The following is a 16,532-nucleotide window of genomic DNA, read 5'->3' on the forward strand; positions in this document are numbered from 1 at the left end:
GTGTGCAAAAGGCATGAGGAGGTAGGCGAATAATTACAATTTTGCAGAATAACACTGGAGTGATAAATGATCAGATGTTTCTCTCGAAACAAGTGGATGATTTATCTTAAGGTTTCCCTTCATGTATATAAAAATAATAATAATCATTGGATCTAAATGACCCAAAAAATGTATGAAACAGGAAATTTGTAGTTGATCGAGACTAATGGCAGCCAGAGAAATTGTTGAGAAATCTGTCACATTTTGTGGTTTTTGTGAGAATTACAGGGGATTTTCAGTTTTTAGCATTGTCAGTGTGTGAACCAACAGTCCCAAACATGGCGGCTGTAAATACTTCTTCATGATTTCTTCATTACCTGAAATATGATAACAGTAGATGTAGGGTGTATTACAAGAGATTAGGCTACTCATGAGTCATCCCAACACCATTGACAGTCCCTTATTATGTTCCTGATAGGGTCCTTCAGCTGCATCAGCTCATTTTTGCTAGAGCAGAAACACCAGCTTGAAGCTAGTCAACCTATAGTGACCACTGCAGACAGAGACTGTGCCATTGACACAGCTCAGTTCCTCCCTCCAAACAGAATGTCCTTGGTCCTCTCCCATCCATCTGGTGTATCACTTTTTAAATATAATGTTTTGGAGATCAATTTGTATGCACTTGACGTCAGGACCCCTCTCCAGTTTAGGGACTGGCTGAAATGGGATGCCAGGATATTTTCACTGCCTCAGCATAGAACTCAGACAGTACAGTGTTGATAGTGAAAATGGAGTGCACCAAATGACACAGCAGTTCTGGAGCTAGTGTCTGTCAGAGAGGGAGTGTCCTCATAACACAGCAGTTCTGGAGCTAGTGTCTGTCAGAGAGGGAGTGTCCTCATAACACAGCAGTTCTGGAGCTAGTGTCTGTCAGAGAGGGAGTGTCCCCATAACACAGCAGTTCTGGAGCTAGTGTCTGTCAGAGAGGGAGTGTCCCCATAACACAGCAGTTCTGGAGCTAGTGTCTGTCAGAGAGGGAGTGTCCCCATAACACAGCAGTTCTGGAGCTAGTGTCTGTCAGAGAGGGAGTGTCCCCATAGCACAGCAGTTCTGGAGCTAGTGTCTGTCAGAGAGGGAGTGTCCTCATAACATTTTATACGTGTTTCTCTTGGCAAACAGTATTTCAAGAAGATGTCTTTATCTGTATCCTGTAACTGTCTTTATCTGGGCTAGCCCTGTCTGCTTGTCTCTGGTGTGTCTCCACATTAACCCTGTATCTCCATACATAATGTGTCCCTTCTCTCTCTCCGTAGTGCCAGCAGCTTTGACCTTAGACCCCGTCACAGCCCACCAGAGACTCATCCTATCAGATGACTGCACCATTGTAGCCTATGGTAACCTGCACCCCCAGCCGCTGCAGGACTCCCCGCGACGCTTCGACGTGGAGGTGTCTGTGCTGGGGGCCGAGGGCTTCGGCTCCGGGGTGCACTACTGGGAGGTGATGGTGTCAGAGAAGACCCAGTGGATGATCGGCGTGGCCAACGAGACGGTCAGCCGCAAGGGCAGCATCCAGATCCAGCCCAGCCGTGGCTTCTACTGCATTGTCATGCACGACGGCAACCAGTACAGCGCCTGCACCGAGCCCTGGACCCGCCTCAACGTCAAGAGCAAGCTGGAGAAGGTGGGCGTGTACCTGGACTACCCCAAGGGTCTGCTGGTGTTCTACAATGCTGATGACATGTCCTGGCTGTACACCTACAGGGAGAAGACTTTCCCGGCCAAGCTCTGCCCCTACTTCAGCCCCGGGCAGAGCCACGCCAACGGCAAGAATGTCCAGCCGCTGAGAATCAACACCGTGCGTCTATAAGAGCTACAGACAGTGTCACTAGACAGATCAGATCACTCACCTCAACCCTAACCTGACAATAGGATGATGATGATATAACTACGATCCTAAAGACAACTAGTTTTAAAATGAAGGAATATGAGAAAAAGAACAGGGTGTATGACTATGGAATGTTTTTCTGTCTGGTTTGCGGGTGACAGGAAGTTTGTGTCTCCTCTTTTTGCCTGTCGGTGTGGGTCCTCACTATTCTCACCTGGGAAAGACTATTGGAACGCTGCTCCAGCAGCATCGCTCCAACTGAGCCCTGGTTAGCTTCTTCACTGGTGTAAGGAGAGACTGTCTGCATAATGTCATCCCACAATGGTTTAGTGGGGGATCTCTGTGTGCTGTTGCTGTCTGAGGACCACCTTGCACAAGCCCAAGGGCTCTGACACCCCTATGGTCCTTTTTCTTTGGCATAGCAGTTGTGAGTGAACGCCCGTCGTGGTGGCAGTGAGTGCTGTTCCATGTCCCTCCATGTACCTGTACCCTTTACTGATGAAAATGATGTCGCAGCTCTTGATTATTTTCCCTCGGGTCACACGTGCACTTTTCCATCGTTGACAATGTCAGTCAGTCCAAGACGTGCTGGAACGGCAGAATCATGTTCCGTGTGGTCTAGTGATCGTCACTGTAGTAGTGTTTGCTGTCCTCACCGCTCCCTCCTTTCCCCAGCGAGTCTGTTTGGTTTATTCACCTCCAGCACGCTAGTGCTCTACTCCAGCTGTACCTGTGGTTATTTATTCACTTAGTGTTAACACTCGTACATTCCTGATTCCATCTCCCTGCCTCCTCCCTTCCATGACATCTCGTCATGGCATTGTAGGTGTCAGAGGTCAATATCAATAAATGAATCTTGACATCTGCTGATTTACACTTAGCCTATGGGGCAGAGACCACTTACGACTCGAGCAGCATGACGCTGCAATTAATGAGCTCTAGAATGTTTTTAATCAGTCATTCTGTCTCTTTCATTTTTTTCTTCAAATATGTTGAAACTAGTAAATGCTATGGATACAATGGTTTTTAATATATTTATAGATTGTCTAAATAGTTAATGACTTTAAGGATATACAAATGGCCAAGGAGAAGAATATTACAGTACATTATTATACTGCCCTGGTCTGTTGGTATTCTTTTAACATCCATTTAGTTCTATAAGGCTGTTGCAGCGTAAACAGAATACACTGATATGTTTTGAGGCTCAGTTCATGTTGGCTCCTGCCCCATATGCCTCAAGTGCCCTGATTTAAGGCCAGTCCTGTAGATTGTTAAGGGACGAGCTTTTGTATTATACAAAGTCCAGCACGGAGAGAGCCAGGGGGGTGAGTGCGTGTGTTTGTCTGTATGTTAGTAAATCAAATGTATTTATATAGCCCTTCGTACATCAGCTGATATCTCAAAGTGCTGTACAGTGTGTGTGCATGTTGGTGGAAAATGTATGTTCTGGCCTCGTCTGTGAGGTGATAAAATATCACATCTGTCCCCCCGCCTCGTGTGTTTGTTCACTTTGAAGAACTGGGGCAGTTCACTACTTTGTTGGTATGTTCTGAAGAGTACAGTATGATGCAGAACCATATTTGAAGCAAGACTGCTGTCCTGTGATATGGACACCAAGCAGGAGATGATTATTGTGGGTTGGTGGTGGGTAACTGGTGGGGGTCATAATAATGACCATTTATATGAACACTTTTTAATGAGGATTGTGTCTTTTGGATGATGGCCGCTGTGCACCCATTGTTGTGCAAACATACTCTGGTGTGCATCTGCTGCTAGAGGTCCATAACAAATGTTTTCATGTACAATTAAAGACAGGTAAAACCAATGTCTCATTGACTTTGTCCTTTAGAAACACGCTGACACACATACTGGTACATTAACATGAAGCTCTAATACATTGTTGAGTCCTTTGACAATATGCAAGTGAAATGCTTACACAGAATGCCTAACAGAACTCCATTCGAGAGCAGCTACAAGATATCAGTATGAGAGAAGTTGCCTGTGCAAGCTTGTTAGCATACATTCTGTGTCAAGGTGCATATTTCAGCTGAGATGAACCAACTCCCAGCCCTGTGAAAGCCTCCCCGACACGGCAAGCCAGAGACTCACTTTGTTCACTGTTCCTCTCATTCACGTGCTGAGGCATTTCTCAACTAGATGAATAGAAATCTGCGAGTAACCCCGTGATGGATCACACTGTAATCTGAACATCATACAACCTCACCGCACGGAAGAGCCTTACTGTGTTGTCTGCCTTGAATTATCCCTCACGCACTGTCTCCCTGTCTGCTGTCTGTCCCCTGTATCTGGGGAGAACGCCTGGAGATCTCAGAATGCCTTCTAAAAAAAAAAAGGGGGAGATTTGATTTATCATTTTTATGAAACTGTTTAAAGTGAATGTAGGAAATAAGAAGCCACGGTTAGCCAGATATTTAACATCATTGCTGTTGTTGGAGGCCACTTTATGATGGCAGAGCTGCTGCTAGTTTGATGGCCTCATGCATAATTATTCATGCTATTTTGGGGCAGATTGATACCAGTTGCATCATTACAGGGGAACTGTGGACCTGGCAACGGAGCAGTCAACAACAGAGAGCCTTTGTTCATGTCAGTCAGACCACCAGGATATCTCCGTAGCATTTTCATCTACAGTTACACTCCTGTAATGAATCTAACTTCACATCAGGGGAAGTTGTCCATTTAAACTGAAAAGTATTTTCCCATGGGGAGATCCTCGTTATGAAACCCTCACCATATAGGTAACGTGGTGTCACTGTCCCCTACTAAGGAATGGGGAGCGAAGGGTAAGGTTGGGCTGTTCTCTCACAGGTACCATAACTGTAGTGACTCTGAGCTGGAGAGAGCACCTTCACTCAAAATCGAATTATGCCACAGACATTATTAGTAGACCAGATAGTGTTGGCCAGAGTTTAGATCAGGGAGTACATGAATACAAGTAAACACAGTGACCTTGAGAAAGATGACGAATGGAACTCTGCTCACAATGATAACATTTTGTTGAGCGTAATTAGCATGCTCTCATAGTTTGAACAAAGGCACAGTGAACAGAAGCTAATTATTCAGATGATTATTGGAATAAACGTAGCCTCTGAAGGGCATTTTCAGTCGTTTTACAGCAGCAATGGTTGTGTGAGATGTTTTTCGTGGGAGTGATTCTGCCTTAGAGGGGAACATTTGAGAAAGCAGTGTATTGAGAATGAACCACCCAGAGAAGTATATGTCAATAACATCCCTAATAGCAGTGTTGTGCATTTCCACACTAACTTGGAAGTTGGCGTACTGTCAAATGAAAGCTGCATTGCCCACCTGTAATACCTTACTTCATTCTGTGAACTTCTTGTCCATATAAGCTTTTTGATTTGACATTCATTTCAATACGTCATTTATGACACAGTATTGATATTCTGTTCGGCTAGTGTAGAAATTAAAAGAATCACTGAATTCTTGAGTCAAACTGCTCTGTGTTAACAGTAGCTCCTCTGTTCTTCACAGTATGTCAGAGCCACACACACTCACAAGTACATATACAGTATAATAGTTATATATTTATGTATTACATTACACAGTAGCAGTCAAAAGTTTGGACACGCCTACTCATTCGAGGGTTTTTCTTTGTTTGTACTATTTTCTACATTGTAGATTCTTCAAAGTAGCCACCCTGCCTTGATGACAGCTTTGCACACTCTTGGCATTCTCTCAACCAGCTTCATGAGGTAGTCACCTGGAATGCATTTCAATTAACAGGTGTGCCTTGTTAAAAGTTCATTTGTGGAATTTCTTAATGTGTTTGTGCCAATCAGTTGTGTTGTGACAAGGTAGGGTTGGTATACAGAAGATAGACCTATTTGGTAAAAGACCAAGTCCACATTATGGCAAGAACAGCTCAAATAAGCAAAGAGAAACCACAGTTCATCATTACTTTAAGACATGAAGGTCAGTCAATCCAAAACTATGAAATAATGTGTGGAATACTCTGTGTATATTCAGTCAATGTATATAATATTGAGTTGCACCCCCCTTTGCCATTCCCAAGCCACACCTCATTATCTAACACTATCACCATCCAGGTTTATTGTCCAGTACACTGACTTTATGTCAATGTTACGTTGACTGAGAGACCCCTCTGTTTAGCTTCTTTGGGTGCAGCCAGTTCAATCGAGGACAGGCTAACTGAATGAACAACAGAGACCAAGTGCAATATGAAAATGTGTTAAAATTGTTTTGGGGATAGTCTCGCCAGATGATATGATGGCAGGTTGCCATCCCTGTGGGGGGGGGGGGGGGGGGGGCATCAACTGGCATCGAGACCCTCCTGCTGGGAGAAAATTGTTTGAAAATAGCTACCAACTATCCCATAGAGAAGAAACAATATGATATATTATGCTTAGTGGATGAAGATAAAGTGAGCAAGCCTTTCAGACCTCCTTAATGATTGAATTTACATTATCAACTACATTAAGATCTTCAAACTCCACTGCAGCATTGTCTCTGTGTGCCTGATTAATAGGATGTTCACACTGAGGTTTAGAGGTAACACACAGACAGTGAGCAGACACATTAACCCTGTCATTATATTCACCCCCAGGCAGGGAAATCGCCCGAGCCCATGCTGGCTCCTGTCTGTGTGTTCCTCCACAATACCAGTGAGAGGTATGTCTCCTAGTCCTTTTTTCTCTTTGTGTCCCTCTAGTCTGTCTGCTGACAAAACCTCCAGGGATAAGAGGACATGGTGACCCAGTGACAGCTGCATGTTGTTCCCAGAACATGGGCTGTGAACGGAGCATCTGGACCATGTTGTCTCTGTGTCAACAAACCGTGGGGCTGACGCCACTGACATCACAGGTTTCATAGCCTTGCGTGGTGCAGGAAGTGTTTGAACGGGCAGTTGAATGTCAGTACCATGTTCCTCCTTGTGTGTCTGTGTGGTTGTGGGTGTGTGTGGGTCCGTCTCTGTGTGGGCCAGGTGTCTTCTGAGAAAGCCCCAGCCCACCGTCAGCACCAGCAGGAGAGCCAAGGTCACAGTGGCCAGGCCCCAGCTGGGCTCACCCAGAGCAAGCAGGACGGTGTTGGGGAGGCTAGGGAGACACAGAGTGAGGGAGCTGGTCCTCTCCAGGCAGACCTCCACCCACAGCACCTCCAGTCTCCAGCCCTGACCCCCACAGATGCCACAGACAGCCCACACCAGCAGACAGCAGAAGAAGCCAATGATGTGGGACAGACAACTTCCCTGGTCCTGGTCCTCTCTCCCTCCTCTCTGGGTGTCTGTGTCCCAGCTCTGCCCGTTCTCTACCTCCAGTGTCACACCGCCGTGAGGTGCAGGATTTTTACTCTGTTTGTCAACGTCTCCGTCCACTGCTCCGCCACCACACACTTGGGGCCACTGCAACCTCATGGCCGTCTCCACAGCAACCAGAGGTGTGGTCATCAGCAGCACTGCCCAGTAGATGTAGCTGAGGAAGAGCAGGAAGCGCAGGGCGATGACATCAGCGGACATGGAAAATTGAGGTAGCCAGGGCTCTGTAAACCAGAGTACAACCAGGAAGGCTGAGGGACAACAAAGATCAATCAATCAAATGGAGAAATGTGGAGGATGGGACTGGCAGCATTAGGACACTGAAATAGCCTATAGATATTTTACATTTAAGTAATTTAGCAGACACTCTTATCCAGAGCAACTAACAGTAGTGAGTGCATACATTTTCATACTTTTTCATACTGATCCCCTGTGGGAATTGAATCCACGACCCTGGCGTTGCAAGTACCATGCTCTACCAACTGAGTCACACATGACACTATAGGAGTGTAATGGGGAAATGTAAGATCACAAAAGTTCATATTTAGTTTAGAGTGATTAACAGAATGTTTAGCATGTTAATATATTTGCCCTTTCTGTAATACATGACTTCCAGTGTTTGTGACACTCAAGGTGCTGGTTGATGGCCACTAGACTTCATCCTGAAGCTTATGGATTATTCTCATATCTGTTGATAGTAGTTGATACCAGACTGGATGTACAGAGAACAGAGGACCCTGATTATTCACTGTTGTATTGTATTGATGACATCCTGTGAACACTGTGTGATTCTGTAACAACGGACAAGGTCACTCACTGCCTTTTCTTTTGACTTCCTACAAAGTGCCTGTTTCCAATGGCATTTTCTCTGCTTCTGTGCTGGGTACGCAGGGTGCTTCTGTGCTGGGTACGCAGGGTGCTTCTGTGCTGAGTATGCAGGGTGCTTCTGTACTGGGTACGCAGGGTGCTTCTGTGCTGGGTACGTAGGGTGCTTCTGTGCTGAGTACGCAGGGGGCTTCTGTGCTGAGTACGCAGGGGGCTTCTGTCCCGGGTACACAGGGGGCTTCTGTGCTGAGTATGCAGGGTGCTTCTGTGCTGAGTACGCAGGGTGCTTCTCTGCTGGGTACGCAGGGTGCTTCTGTGCTGAGTACGCAGGGTGCTTCTGTGCTGAGTACGCAGGGTGCTTCTGTGCTGGGTACGCAGGGTGCTTCTGCTGGGTACGCAGGGTGCTTCTGTGCTGGGTACGCAGGGTGCTTCTGCTGGGTACGCAGGGTGCTTCTGTGCTGGGTACGCAGGGTGCTTCTGTTCCCTGTTGCAACTTGTAATATACCGGCTTGGTGTTCATCTTAAATCAGCCATAAATCCCCTTGACAGGGAGAATTTAAGCTTGTTGTGTGCAACAGATGTGGGGAAATTGAATGCAAGCTTCACAAAAAAAAAATATTATTAAAATATTTCTAGCATGTCTATGTAACGGATGTGAAACGGCTAGCTTAGTTAGCGGTGGTGCGCGCTAAATAGCGTTTCAATCGGTGACGTCACTTGCTCTGAGACCTTGAAGTAGTGGTTCCTCTTGCTCTGCAATGGCCGTGGCTTTTGTGGAGCGATGGGTAACAATGATTTGAGGGTGACTGGTTCGCGACCGGGTATGGGCGAGGGGACGGTCTAAAGTTACACTGTTACATCTATCTATGGGTAACAGGGTTGACGTGTTATGTTCAACCCACTCAGTTTTCCACCAGAAAACACCAGAAAATGGCCAAAAAGAAAAGAACCAGTTCACCTGCTTTAACACTATCTGATCAATGTTTCTTTAAAAACAATATTTTTTAAAATAACAACTTCACCATATTAAAACAAGAGTTGACGTTCGAATGAGGGCCATAAATGTATCAGTTCTCACATCCAGGCTGTATCACAACCAGCCGTGATTGGGAGTCCCATAGGGCAGCGCACATTTGGCAAAGCGTCATCTGGGTTTGGCCGGTGTAGGCTGTCATTGTAAATAAGAATCTGTTCTTAATTAACTGACTTGCCTAGTTAAATAAAGGTTGAAAAAAATAAAGATCTTTATAAATTACTTCGTAAAAGCAAACTAGGGCTTTACAATGATAGTGAAAACTTTGACATTTTGGCGTTAAGTGGGTTAAAACCTTTCTAGAAGTCAGAAACACATGAGGGGCATGTCAAAATGCTGATTCTAGAAAGTTTTTGTTAATATTTAATATTACGCTAACCAGGTCGCCAGGTGCACAGTGTTTCCTCCGGCGCATTGGTGCGGCTGGCTTCCGGGTTGGATGCGTGCTGTGTTAAGAAGCAGTGCGGCTTGGTTGGGTTGTGTTTCGGAGGACGCATGGCTTTCGACCTTCGTCTCTTCCGAGCCCGTACGGGAGTTGTAGCGATGAGACAAGATAGTAACTACTAACAATTGGATACCACGGAGAAAAGGGGGTGTAATTTTACAAAATAAATCAAATAAAAAATATCAAAGGGACACAAAATGTACTCTATTCATGGAACGACCTATTGATTTTTGATTGACACAAAGTCTGCTCTCCTTTTTGTTCAACTGGAAATTCCTATTGCAAGGAGTAACAGGTAGTTGTAGCTCTGATGTACACAGCAAAAATAGGGTTAGAGATGGACACTTACTTGTGACTACGAGGTCTGTGAAGAGCAGCAGGCAGTTGCAGCAGAAGCTGACTGCACTGAGAGAAGCAGTGACCATGGGCAGGAAGAGAAGACTGCAGGCCAGTTTACACACACACACCACAGCTGCTCCCTCTAACACACCATCCATGACTAAAACAAAACAACACAGACAGAGGACTATATTAAAAACCATTATTGGATTATGAATGGATTATTACTCTGGCTCTTCCCCTTGGAACATACTGTTGAAGTCGGAAGTTTACATACACCTTAGCCAAATACGTTTAAACTCAGTTTTTCACAATTCCTGACATTTAATCCTAGTAAAAAAAAAATCCCTGTTTTAGGTCAGTTAGGATCACCACTTTATTTTAAGAATGTGAAATGTCAGAATAATAGTTGAGAGAATTATTTATTTCAACTTTTATTTCCTTCAGCACATTTCCAGTGGGTCAGAAGTTTACATACACTTGGGTCAAATGTTTTGGGTAGCCTTCCACAAGCTTCTGTCATGACGTTGGCCTAGGGATAGGTTTATGACAGTCATAAATACCTCTTTCCCCCTTTTTCCTCTCTCTACCCTACTGATGTTACATTTGCAAACCCTTGGTTAACATAGAGATTCTGGGAACATCAGTAGGTGGGGGGAAATGAACAATATTCTGGTAATCCGACCAATGTGCAGTGGTACTTAATGAATATGATGTCAATTCGGTTGTCATCTGAGACATTCTCATCAATGATAAGATGACATAAACTCTACCATGGAAAGTCTCTGTTGTTCAATTTATATGTTTGAATATAATTATTCGTGATGGGATGAAATGTGATTTTAGCTTCTAAAATGTGAGATTTGGGTTTTCATAAGATAGGGCTTTGCTCAATCAGTGGCCCGCCCCTGTGAAAGGACATGGGCTATAAAACTTTTCAAACACGCCCTCCTCTCCCTTCCTATATAAGCCCTTGACGACAATGTAACCTCCTGTTCCGAGGACGTGAGGACGACGGTCCGATGTCAGAATGGTTCAGGTAATAACTATAGAACGAAGCCAACATCAGCATGAGCTTTGGTTGCGAATGATATGAACTTTGAACTCTTATTCACTACAGAAGTGATACCTCCTTGCCATTGAGTTAGCAACCGCAGCTGCAAACGCAGGTTAGGAAGGAACAGACAGAGTAGCCCATCCACCACACAACGACGTTACTACAACGTATCCAATTTACCAGCAGATACATTTTTCAAAGGACTCGGTTGGGCAACACGGCCTTCCATCTACCACCAACCTACCGAAGCGCAGCTCAGAGTAAACATTTATTGTATTTTCCTTTTCCAAATGGGCAGTAATTTAGAATGCATAAGATACTGTATTTACGATAGCACAGCTTCTTCCCTTTGTTCCTCAGTCTTCCTGCTCTTTCACTCAAACCCAGCCCCTTTTCTTTTGTGTAACAAGCTGTCATTTCTGTTCCGCCTGCTAGGGACAATTTTCCTTTATGCCGTAATTTGTAATCAAGTTATGATTTAATTATGTGTATGTGTAATTCTGTGTGATTAGTTAGGTATTTAGTAAATACATAATTAAACCCAATTTTGTATTGCTGATTCAACTTGTGAGCCAGGTTCGTAAAGATAACTAAGAATTTATAACTTTCAGATGAGACTGAATTAAGAAGATGATTAATATTGACTGCTATTGATGTAAAATATTACTAGGTCTTTAAGAGTTTATTCGGAAGATAACAGCTCTATAAATATTATTTCATGGTGCCCTGACTCTCTAGTTAATTACATTTACATTATTAGCTCAATCAGGTTGTCACGGGCGTCCTCCTCTTCATCTGAAGAGGAGAGGCGAGATGGATCGGAGGACCAAAATGCGGCGTAGTATGTGCTCATCATGAATTTTAATAAAGAAAACACTGAACACTGAAACACTATACAAAAACAATAAACGAAATAACAACCGTGAAGCTAATGCGAACTGTGCTGAAACAAGCAATCCACATAGACAATCACCCACAAACAAACAGTGCAACCCAGGATACCTAAGTATGATTCTCAATCAGAGACAACTAATGACACCTGCCTCTGATTGAGAACCATACTAGGCCGAAACATAGAAATCCCCAAATCATAGAAAATCAAACATAGACTGCCCACCCAACTCACGCCCTGACCATGCTAAATAAATACAAAACAAAGGAAATAAAGGTCAGAACGTGACACAGGTAATATTAATTACGGATAAATTATTTTATAGAATAGCATGTCATATCACTTAATCCGGCATAGCCAAAGACACGACACTTCCCACAATAAGTTGGGGGAAATTTTGGCCCATTCCTCCTGAGAGCTGATGTAACCGAGTCAGGTTTGTAGGCCTTGCTCCCACACGCTTTTTCAGTTCTGCCCACAAATGTTCTATGGGATTGAGGTCAGGGCTTTGTGATGGCCACTCCAATACCTTGACTATGTTGTCCTTAAGCCATTTTGCCACAACTTTGGAAGTATGCTTGGGGTCATTGTCCATTTGGAAGAACCATTTGCGACCAAGCTTTAACTGATTGCAGCTGTTTTTATCTCAATATTAAATCATATCTGGGTAACAATTTAGTACTTAAGTTAGTTTTCCATTAAAATGGTCAAAAATAAACTTTTTTTTTAGCAAAAAACTATTTCTCAAGCAAGAATTTAGCTAGGTGCAATTTTCCCTCTAAATTTTTATAACTGGGCAAATGTTGTGGTCTGCTGAGCGCGAACTTGAACATTGTGAACATGTAACTTACAGTTTTAACAGTGGCCATGTAGGCTACTGTGGCTATTTGATCATAATGTAGTAGGCCTACCAGAGTGGCCTACCATCAAAAACAATGGAGAAAATACATCCCATAACATTTTAATATGGACATACAGAGGCTGTTCTATCATTCAGCCTACAGTAGCAGCCAATGTGTGGTGTTCAATGTATGCCTCCTGTACATTCCATGAGACTTTTGAGAGAGAAAAAAAAACATGCAGGGCTTGACATTAACCTGTTTATCCACTTGACTGAAAATGTTGTGTTGTTTGATGCAAGAAACCACTTTACAAAATTAAATCCATTATTATTCACATACCATTGTTACTGAGAATCAGACAAATTATGCTACCCTCTGCCTGTTGGCTATTAAGCTTATTCAAGCCTGTCTCAAAATACTGGGCTGATTGGGCTGATTAGTGTGTCAATCACAGGAGGTTGGTGGCACCTTAACTGGGAAGGATGGGCTCGTGGTAATGGCTGGAGCAGAGTTGGTGGAATGGTATCAAATACGTGTTTGATGCAAATTCCATTTGCTACGTTCCAGCCATTATTATGAGCCGTCCTCCCCTCAGCAGCCTCCACTGGTGTCCATACAATAGAATCATACTCCGATGCGTTCTTACTACAACAAAATCTCTTGAATAGTTTGTTTTGTTTCGGTATGTTGCCTGCTACGTTACTGCAGGCACAGTCGTCTGAGCAATGCGATTGGCCATCGGTAACCTTATAGTGCACTTGATTTGCTCTGTGGGCTCGCCGGGAAGGCATTTTTATACCTTCAGACACATTAAACGGTTCAAAATGTCAACAGTTCGTCTACCCGGCGTGCAGCGCAGCTGAATCGGGTGCACCTACCGCAAACAGCCCGAAACGAATACAAATAAATAGTAACACAATGCTTTATCGTTGGGTTTTTTACAGAAATGTTTGGCGATCGACTAGGAATGCCTTCGAGATCACCAGTGGATCGCGATCGACCGGTTGGTGACCACTGCTCTAGAAAGAATGAATGAAGAATGAATGAAGTTCAATCTCGAGCTTCTGTCTGTCGGCTAATATTTCTGCGCCGCAGTCCCGGGGAGGCTGCACGGCAGTTTCGAGGGGAGGGTAGAGGAAAACTGAAAACTAGCTTTTATTGGCATAGTTTTGGAACTTTCTTTGTTTTTGGTCTATTAAAACTGATACTGCCTGGTGATGCAACCAGGCAAGCCAAAACTCAACCCATGCAAAACCTGCTGATTACAACGAGTAACTATCAAAAAATAATACTAATCCATTGTTTCACACTTTTACAGTGTTACATTGTGTTACATCAGCTGTTCTACAATATGATACAAAACACAGGAAATTTGAATTTTGACTGCACTGGGCCCTTAAACGAACTCAAGGCCCATCATGTGAAATACTGTAGCAGATATGCTGTATTATGCAAGCAATACTTTTAAGATAGTAATATATCTAAATTATGTTTATCATTATATCTCTTTATGTACATATTGGACAATTGCCTTCTCAGCCACGTTACTGTTTTTAGTCACTGAAATGTCAATAGAGAGAAATTAGATCAGTGTATGATTTTTGGGGTATTTTGTTAGCCTTTCAACTTTTGAGAAACATAACAAACTTAAAGCATTATCATCCACCATGCAAATGTCATGAGAACTCTTGCACACAAACTGGCACTCCTCTCTCATGTCTGACTTCTTTGGAGTTATGCTTCACTGCCAGTTTCTGTCTTCATGCAAACTAACACTCAAGCCTCCACCGCCCTCCTGTAAATCCTGATAACAACAGAACAGATCTAATTTACAGCCCACGGCATTGCATAGAGGTGGTTGGACAATGAGACCATTTCAATCAAGGAGTGAGTTTATGTTAAATAGTTGTGAAGTTGGAGTTAGCGTCTTACCTGTGCACACAAGAGCCTCCAGCAGCACAGCACGTCGGTGTGAGCCAAACAGCTCTCATCCTTCCTGTACACCTCCCCTCACCCCACCCCCGTGGGATGTTTTCAGGCACTCTCTTCTCATCTGGCCTGGGTAAATTTGGGGGCATGTGTACATTTTAGAGGGTGTGGCAATGTTTGCACAGACAACAGGGAAACCAGTTTGACAACTTTTGTAATGCGGGGGTCTTTATTTCTGTGTATCTGTGTGTGTGTTTGTGTGTCTCTGCATCTGTTTGTCTAGTGTCAACTGGCACCATGGGTGTCCTTTATAGATGGATGTGTTCTGTTGGGAAATGACAGCTTGTTGTTGGGCAACATTGCCATTGATAGTAGGCTACTGTCTGTATCAGAAGTTCATCACTCAGATAAGAGTATCTAATAGTGCAGTGCTGCCATCTCTTACTGAAGCATGCACAGAGGACTCAAGTTACCCTACATGTCTGCAGCCCCCATTGTTAGTTGGAAAACATAGTTTTAAGAGTTTGTCTACCATATATTGTGCTTAACCAGCTTTAGGGAGTTTAGGTAATGGAAAATGGCTAAATGTATGGTTGACCAGCTTTAGGGAGTTTAAGTAATGGAAAATGGCTAAATGTATGGTTGACCAGCTTTAGGGAGTTTATGGAATGGAAAATGGCTAAATGTATGGTTGACCAGCTTTAGGGAGTTTAAGTAATGGAAAATGGCTAAATGTATGGTTGACCAGCTTTAGGGAGTTTATGGAATGGAAAATGGCTAAATGTATGGTTGACCAGCTTTAGGGAGTTTATGGAATGGAAAATGGCTAAATGTATGGTTGACCAGCTTTAGGGAGTTTATGGAATGGAAAATGGCTAAATGTATGGTTGACCAGCTTCAGGGAGTTTATGTAATGGAAAATGGCTAAATGTATGGTTGACCAGCTTTAGGGAGTTTATGGAATGGAAAATGGCTAAATGTATGGTTGACCAGCTTTAGGGAGTTTATGGAATGGAAAATGGCTAAATGTATGGTTGACCCGCTTTAGGGAGTTTATGGAATGGAAAATGGCTAAATGTATGGTTGACCCGCTTTAGGGAGTTTATGGAATGGAAAATGGCTAAATGTATGGTTGACCAGCTTTAGGGAGTTTATGGAATGGAAAATGGCTAAATGTATGGTTGACCAGCTTTAGGGAGTTTAAGTAATGGAAAATGGCTAAATGTATGGTTGACCAGCTTCAGGGAGTTTATGTAATGGAAAATGGCTAAATGTATGGTTGACCAGCTTTAGGGAGTTTATGGAATGGAAAATGGCTAAATGTATGGTTGACCCGCTTTAGGGAGTTTATGGAATGGAAAATGGCTAAATGTATGGTTGACCCGCTTTAGGGAGTTTATGGAATGGAAAATGGCTAAATGTATGGTTGACCAGCTTTAGGGAGTTTATGGAATGGAAAATGGCTAAATGTATGGTTGACCAGCTTTAGGGAGTTTATGGAATGGAAAATGGATAAATGTATGGTTGACCAGCTTTAGGGAGTTTATGGAATGGAAAATGGATAAATGTATGGTTGACCAGAAAAAGTGATTACAGCACAGAAACTAATAGTAATATCATGGTATAATACTTATATATATATATATATATATATATATATATATATATATATATATATATATATATATATATATATATATATATATATATATGTAGGCCTGTTCAACAGTTTAAAAATGCATTATCATGGTATAATTATTACTGTTTCAGGGTAAAACACCAAATAGGCTACTCTGTGCTATAGGGGTAACATGAACAGTATAACAGAGACCCCCATTTTCAACCATTATCCGAAAAATCCTTTCAATTTGAGAAGTAGCCTATTGATGAGAGATAAAAAATCAAATAAAAACACTACGTGAGCTTCAAGCAATGAGGATGTTTGCTACCTGAAACCTCCAATGACTGATTTTGTTTTCCAGTTACAAAGAC

General features: G+C 43.1%; 2 protein-coding genes across 38 annotated transcripts in view; one reads left to right on the forward strand and one right to left on the reverse strand.

Moving 5' to 3' along the window:
• Positions 1–3,689, forward strand: part of LOC110494629 (E3 ubiquitin-protein ligase TRIM62) — a 42,550-nt gene extending 38,861 nt beyond the window's left edge. For all 37 annotated transcript variants that reach the window (XM_036948243.2, XM_090206225.1, XM_090206240.1 and 34 more), the window contains one exon: positions 1,293–3,689. In XM_036948243.2, the coding sequence (XP_036804138.2) occupies positions 1,293–1,846 (554 nt within the window). In that variant the 3' untranslated portion in view covers positions 1,847–3,689. The remainder of the gene's footprint in view (positions 1–1,292) is intronic.
• A 3-nt stretch (positions 3,690–3,692) lies between these two features.
• Positions 3,693–14,669, reverse strand: LOC110494630 (uncharacterized). Its single transcript, XM_021569867.3, has 3 exons — positions 14,544–14,669; positions 9,831–9,980; positions 3,693–7,429 (listed from the first exon to the last, which is right to left on the reverse strand). Exons 2-3 carry the CDS (start codon positions 9,976–9,978, stop codon positions 6,336–6,338), a joined length of 1,242 nt encoding a protein of 413 aa, XP_021425542.2. The 5' UTR covers positions 9,979–9,980; positions 14,544–14,669; the 3' UTR covers positions 3,693–6,335.
• Between the last annotated feature and the right edge of the window lie 1,863 nt (positions 14,670–16,532).

This window comes from Oncorhynchus mykiss, chromosome 17 (genome assembly GCF_057628025.1).
Source record: "Oncorhynchus mykiss isolate SJ-2025 chromosome 17, ASM5762802v1, whole genome shotgun sequence".
Classification (NCBI taxonomy): Eukaryota; Metazoa; Chordata; class Actinopteri; order Salmoniformes; family Salmonidae; genus Oncorhynchus; species Oncorhynchus mykiss.

Bases quoted from the DNA above. Each gene is read 5' to 3' on its own strand.
- LOC110494630 (XM_021569867.3), bottom strand. From the start codon at position 9,978: ATGGATGGTGTGTTAGAGGGAGCAGCTGTGGTGTGTGTGTGTAAACTG. The intron at 7,430-9,830 runs GTAAGTGTCCAT...GTTGTCCCTCAG, and splicing joins CACAGACCTCGTAGTCACAA to CCTTCCTGGTTGTACTCTGG.